At 38.5% G+C, this 7,186-nt stretch overlaps 1 protein-coding gene across 1 annotated transcript in view; it reads right to left on the reverse strand.

Annotated features, from left to right (window-relative positions):
• Positions 1–7,186, reverse strand: part of LOC107746511 (neuron navigator 1-like) — a 39,919-nt gene that overhangs the window by 18,224 nt on the left and 14,509 nt on the right. Inside the window, exons 5-8 of the mRNA XM_016560752.1 lie at positions 3,755–3,796; positions 3,496–3,635; positions 929–1,108; positions 557–609 (exon numbers count right to left, since the gene is read on the reverse strand). Of these exons, the coding sequence (XP_016416238.1) occupies positions 557–609; positions 929–1,108; positions 3,496–3,635; positions 3,755–3,796 (415 nt within the window). The remainder of the gene's footprint in view (positions 1–556; positions 610–928; positions 1,109–3,495; positions 3,636–3,754; positions 3,797–7,186) is intronic.

Here is a 7,186-nt window from a genome sequence, read left to right on the forward strand (position 1 = left end):
CATCCCTAATATATATATATATATATATATATATATATTAATATATATATTGTTACATTAGACTTGATTTGAAAATAGACCCGATTTTAATTTAATTAATTGTGTAGCCCTAAATAGTAATGACATTAAATGCATTTTTAATAAGCATTGGTAAATTGTTTCACTATTTATATGCCATGTGGGTTAAACAGCTGTGTATGATAAAAGTATGAGTGAAGCAGTGAATGAAATACATATTTGACACATTTTATTTTTTTTAAATATCGTAATGCTATGACTTTTTTTATTTGTTTATACTGTGGTGTGGACCTACAAAAACAGGTCTGCCCTTCATCCAAGCTATAGCTCACATCAGCAGCCAGTCATGTGCAGCAGTTCAAGCAACAGCTCCATTTTCAGTAAGGAAAGCAGAAAAAGCTTCTCTAGTCTCCCTGCTGTGAGGCTCCAATAAATCAGCAGGAGCAGACGGGCAGTTCCAGCCTAGACTCGTGACAGTCTAGCGCCATAACACACGTGTGTGGAGCTCTGGAGGGAAGAAAAGTGCTGGGATACTTACTGAGGAGTAGCTGGAGGAGGCATTAGACACCAGTGAGAGCACTGAGCCATGAACTGCAGGTGGAAAGAGACACACAGAGAGAGAAAAACACACAAGTGTGAGCTTAAAAGCAATTGAGTAGCTAAATCCTACATTTCGGCAAAATCAGATTATTTATTGTACCTATCCTGTGTTGTTTTATCATTTGTTGAATCACATATAGATTACATAGCTTTGTTTTAGCATAAAATTTGAGTCATTTTGATTCAAGGCTTAAGGCAACAATGGTAATATATTTGTTCCTTTTGGGATTCGAACTTGCAACCTTTACCAGTCCAGATATTTCATCTGTACTCCCCATGTAGACTGTAGCATATCAATCCAGAGTCTCACCGTCATCGCCGGCGTCTCTGTCTCTGAAGGAGCCGGATCGGATCATGCTCTTGGGCCGCTCGGCGAGCGATAAGGTGCTGCCCAGCGGAGAGGCCTGATACAGCTCAAAACTGGCCTCGTGAGCGGGGATGCTGTTGGATCTGGTCATTCTTGGCGTTCCTGAGGTGGGACTGGGTGCTACTGCACATAACAGACAGCAGAGGGAGCCAGAGGTTATATATGATATAAAACAGATAAAGGTGCCCAGCATACTGCCTGACACCGACAAAGACAAATGCTTGAAATGCAAATATAAATATAAAATAAACATACAAATATAACATAAAAAATAGCCATTAATTCTGCTTAATATATTTCAATTGATGGAAGTTAAATGTGTTCTAGATGTTGTTTAATGCTGTCTTTAAATATATATAAAGTATATATATATATGAAGTTCATTTGCAAAAACCGATAAACGTCACTTTAAAAAAAAATGAGCTGATTGCCGTGCATTATTCTCCACATATAGCGTGATCTGAACCCTAAACACGTTTTGTCAAAAAAGCCAGTTTTGTCCACTTTCAAGGCATCGCGAGTTCACGTTTTACTGCAGAAGCCGACAAGTGCCCTTGTTGTTTTAGAACAGAAGCCGATAAGTCCATTTTAGCGAATCAGTGCGCCGTATTCAGGTCAGGTGACAAGGCTACTTTCACTTTGAAAAGACGTGCTAGCTGAGAGGAGTTTCGTCAAAGCTGACTAAAAGTGATCGAGGATGGATCATTTCGACGAACTTGATGAACCTGTGATATCTTCTTTATATATATATGAATTAAAATATTCATAATTTATTAATAAATAAAAGTATCCATTAATTCTGCTTCACTCATAATTATGAAAGTTAAAAAGTGTTCTAAAAGTTGTTTATATTTAAAAATTTTACAAAAACCTTTATTTATAACATATTTTATATACAAAAATTATTTTCATGAATACATAGTCGTTAATTCTGTTTCACCCAGAACTATATTTAAAGTTGTTTAATGAATGTTGTTTAATCCTGTCTTTAAAATATATGTTCTTTAGAATATTTTTGGTTAAAAAGAAATTCAAAAAGAAACCATATTTTTACTGCTATCAAACTCACTGAAATTAAAGGATTAGTTCACTTCTGAATTAAAATATCCTCATAATTTTCTCACCCCCATGTCATCCAAGATGTTCATGTCTTTCTTTCTTCAGTCGAAAAGAAATTAAGGTTTTTGAGGAAAACATTCCAGGGTTTTTCTCTGTATAGTGGACTTCAGTGGGGTTCACTGGGTGGAAGGTCCAAATTGCAGCTTCAGTGCAGCTTCAAAGTGTTCTACACGATCCCAGACGAGGAATAAGGGTCTTATCTAGCGAAACGATCTGTCATTTTCTAAAAAAAAATTACAATTGATATACTTTTTAACCTCAAACGCTTGTCTTGTCTAATTCTGCGTGAACTCTGTGCATTCCGGTTCATGACAGTTAGGGTATATCGAAAAACTCCCATCTCATTTTCTCCTCCAACTTCAAAATCGTTCTAAATCATCCTGCATCGCTGTTTTACCATTTTCTGTAAAGGACGTTTGACCTTCTTTGCACGTTCACTTTGTAAACACTGGTTCGGTACTTCTGCAGCGATGTAGGACGATTTTGAAGTTGGAGGAGAAAATAAGATGGGAGTTTTTCGACCTACCCTAACTGTTTCGAATGGGACTGCACATGCGCATTGCAGAGCTACACAAGACAAGCGTTTGAGGTTAAAAAGTATATAACTGTTTCGAATGGGACTGCACAGAGTACGCATGCGCATTGCAGAGCTACACAAGACAAGCGTTTGAGGTTAAAAAGTATATAATTTTTATTCTTTTTTAGAAAATTACCGATCGTTTCGCTAGATAAGACCCTTTGGGGAAGTCGTGGCCTAATGGTTAGAAAGTCAGACTCGTAACCAAAAGGTTGCGAGTTCGAGTCTCAAGTCCGCAGGAATTGTGGGTGGGGGGAGTGAATGTACAGCGCTCTCTCCCACCTTCAATACCACGACTGAGGTGCCCTTGAGCAAGGCACCGAACCCCCAACTGCTCCCCGGGCGCCGCAGCATAAAAATGGCTGCCCACTGCTCCGGGTGTGTGTTCACGGTGTGTGTGTGTTCACTGCTGTGCGTGTGCACTTAGGATGGGTTAAACGCAAAGCACTACTTCCTAGTATGGGTAACCATACTTGGCCACATGTCACGTCACTTTCACTTTTTTTTCTTCCTCATCTGGGATCGTGTAGAACGCTTTGAAGCTGCACTGAAGCTGCAATTTGGACCTTCCACCCAGTGAACCCCACTGAAGTCCACTATACAGAGAAAAACCCTGGAATGTTTTCCTCAAAAACATTAATTTATTTTCGACTGAAGAAAGAAAGACATGAACATCTTGGATGACATGGGGGTGAGAAAATTATGAGGACATTTTAATTCAGAAGTGAACTAATCCCTTAATAATCAATTATCCATCTTGAGAATGTTCCAGAAATGCTCAGTCATTGAGACTCTGAAGTGTTCAGTCACTTACTGATGCTCGTCAGTGGTGTTTTTCCTGTCAGTATGGGTGAAGGGAACTGTGGCGGGCTGTTGACCTCAGTCAGGCTCACTATAGTGTGCGAGTGACGTCTCTCTTTGCTGTCCTCCTCAGCCTGCGAGGAGATGTGCTGGCTGATGGGACATGAGGGTGTGACGTTAGCTCATGGATTTACTACAACATATCAAACCGTTTGCCCCATCAAGAGGAGCATCATCATGAAGCAGTGGAGGTGAAGTGAAATGATAAGTACCTTAAGCCTTTCTTTGGGAGAGTATTTCTGTCCCTTTGTGAGCTGAAAGAAAAAAAAAGAGAGAATGAGAAACGAGAAAGTGAGAAATAGAGCATTATTCAAATGACAGGACGCTTATGCATGGAAATGAAGAGATCAGACTCCAAAAATAGATCTCAGTAATTTGTAAAGCAAAATGAGCAATTAGTAGTTCAGTCAGAGGGATTATTAGCAAAGATATAATCACAGTGTTAACATAATAGGCAATTGTTCCGCTTTGATTTTCGGGTGGATGTGAACCGAGTGCAAATGTGCTGTAAGAAGATCAAGAAGCTAAATATTAAACTTCGGTGTGTAAGGTAAGAATGACTTTGATTGATAATCACTGAGGGAAGGTGTGCTGTTACTTTTTTTAAGTGATCTGACATATGATTCTTGCTTGGTAGACAACAAAACAGATGAAAAAACAGCATAGATTTACATTTAAAAGTGCAGTATGTAATATTGATAGCTAGCTTAAATTTAAAACATTGGAGAGAGTTGTTTCTCCCCAGACTCGACGCTCACACGGGTTGCCAGATTGAGGACACGCAACAGGAACAAACACAAATGACAATATGCCTCTGGTCATAGAGCCTTTTAAATGGGTGCCGAAACGTTTTATTTCGGGTAGAATCTGCGATCTCTGAACCAGTATGTTTGCTGGCTTCCATGGCTGCAATATGCTGCGTTTTCCACCAACTGGCAACCCGGGGTGTCGGGTTGACACCAAAAATCCAATTGGGTAAACTGGCAGTGGGCGGAGTCACATAGACCAAAACAAAAGTGGGTTAAGTGGGTTTGCCTACCGCCATTAAAAGGAAAAGAAGACACTCAAATGTGCGTGTGACGCACAAGAAACATTGAGGTCAGTTCCAGCGATCCATTAATCTGCCGTCAGACTATCTGAGACACCGTTGTTATAACGCATTGCTATAGGTTTCGTCTTGATTTGGTCTTGACTGACAGACTGGCATTCTGACAGCACGAGCTTCATGCTTTCTAACCTTATCTCCACTTTATGTTGCAATTATTCAGCTTATTGTACATATACATTACAAGAAGTTTATATCAGTAGTCGCATATTCATAACTGTGACCACATAATCTGTTTACAATGTCTACCATTGTAACATGTTTACATCTGCCAACATCTGTATACAGTGTGTGCATACAGTATATATATATATATAAATATATATATATACAGAGAGAGTGTATCTAATATATACTGTATATATATACAGTATATATATATATATATATATATATATTTATATTTACTCCACACGTGTGCTACAGAGAACTGATCTCCATTTGAAGAGCTGCATCATTGGGATGAGATGCTGCTGCAAAAACCCCTCTCTCTCTACTTGGAAGCCTTTCATACTGATACCTTTGTGCATTCAGGACTTTGCCGTGAACGTTCTGCATCCGTGGGACGAGCAATGAAGCAAAGCTTTGACAAAAGAGTACATTTCATTCCTAAGGCTGTGTGCAGAACTGAGATTTCAGGGGATAAATTTGACTGGATAAATGCTTTACTGCATTCAGATGACTGATGAAAGCACAAATATACCCAACTGCAAGAAGTAAAAGAGACGAGGATAAAACAAATAAGCAACAAAACAAACAGGTGATAAAATCATGGATTTGGAGCAGCAAATCCATTACATTCACAGCAAAAAATGTTTTTCTTACACAGTATTTTTGTCTTGTTTTATAGTACAAATATTTAAACATTCCTAAAACAAGACACTTATTTGAGAAGCAAAATGACTTAAGATATCAAGTCTTGTTTTCTAAAAGGTTATTATATTCCAGTGGGGTAAGAAAAATAATCTTGTTGTCCCTTTGTATTAATATATATATATATTTATATTTATTTTACTCTCTGCACAACTCTGTATACATTGAATTATATTATACGGGGACATTTTTAGGCACGTCACAACAAAAATGTCCGAGCATGGAATGGAATACAACCATACAAAAGTGTTTTGCATTAGACGTAAATAAATTAAAACAGCAGCCACACCTACTCTTTTCTGAGTCCATCATTTGTGCTGTGCAGTGGGGTATGTGAATAATGGAGGTAAAAAAAATAGTGAATAATACGAATAATGGAATGACTCGGTCAATGACTCGGATTGGATCGGGGGCACAAAAAACCTGATTGGGACATCCCTAATATTATGGTATTTTTATGCTTTAGTACAGTCAAAATTATGTGAATTGTATCTAGAGTCCTAGTAACCACATGCTAACATGCTTCACCATCTGAATGCTCTCTGAAAGAATGAGAGAGATTTACAGGCAGAGAAACAGCACTGTGAAGAACGACTCCTCTGGACACACAGGACAGCCCTGAGTGAGACTTTATTGAGGAATACATCATCAAACTCTTATGGCCACTAGACACAATTCTGTGCAACAGATATAGCAGAGTCTTCATTAATAACTCCCCAGTGAAGAAACGAATAAAGAGAGCTAGAGTTCAGAGCTGTGATGGAGGGAGATGAGCTGCTAAATTGAAACGTTATTAAAGTCAATGTGAATTAAACAAATGGGGGATTTCCTGGCTCCTGACCCTCATTAGCCTTTAGCTCTGCACCGCGGCCCAATATAAATAATGAGCAAGATTAAGGCCGTGAGCTATTGTCCAGTTTTAATATGACTAAGCAAGCGCTAACAAAATTTGGTGGTGGTTTTTATAAAGGAAACCACATAAAAACAGAGAGGCCATGTGTGGCAGAGAGCTACATGAACATTGTGGTGAAAATAACCTCGGTATAACAGGAAGAGTGAGCTGCTTTTAGATGTTTCCACTGGCACACCCAGTGATGAGCTGCTGCTTTGAACACACCACAGAATATGTTCGTTTTGGTCATTTACGTGGGAGGGCTGCTGTTTTAGGCCAGAGACAGGAAATGACCACGGTTACTGATGAATTCATAAAATACATCATTTGGTTTGTTTCAAATTTTTGGTTCTAAATATAATATAATATAACATAATATAATAATTAGTAGGGCTGTGTATCACCAGCAAAGTTACGATACGATACGTATCACGATACAGATGCCACGATACGATACATATCACGATACAGGACTGCACTGAATTTCACCAAAGCAATAGGTTATTATTGCACAAATTAACACACTCTCTACGATTAAAATTTTTTTTTAGAAGAGTTCTAAACTAACGCGCTGTCTTCACTTATATCAGGCAACCCAGTTTTAAGATTAAACCTTGTTGTAGCCTATATATTATGCTCCATTCATTCTTTTTTTAGAAACCTCGCACATTTCTACTCAATTTTAACCGAGCTGAACATGCACGTCTGTGCCGGCATTGTGTGTGAAACAGAAGCAGTTTGATGTTAAGTGCAGTCACACACACAGATCACGTT

Source organism: Sinocyclocheilus rhinocerous, unplaced genomic scaffold, assembly GCF_001515625.1.
Source record: "Sinocyclocheilus rhinocerous isolate Xijiao unplaced genomic scaffold, SAMN03320098_v1.1 scaffold980, whole genome shotgun sequence".
Classification (NCBI taxonomy): Eukaryota; Metazoa; Chordata; class Actinopteri; order Cypriniformes; family Cyprinidae; genus Sinocyclocheilus; species Sinocyclocheilus rhinocerous.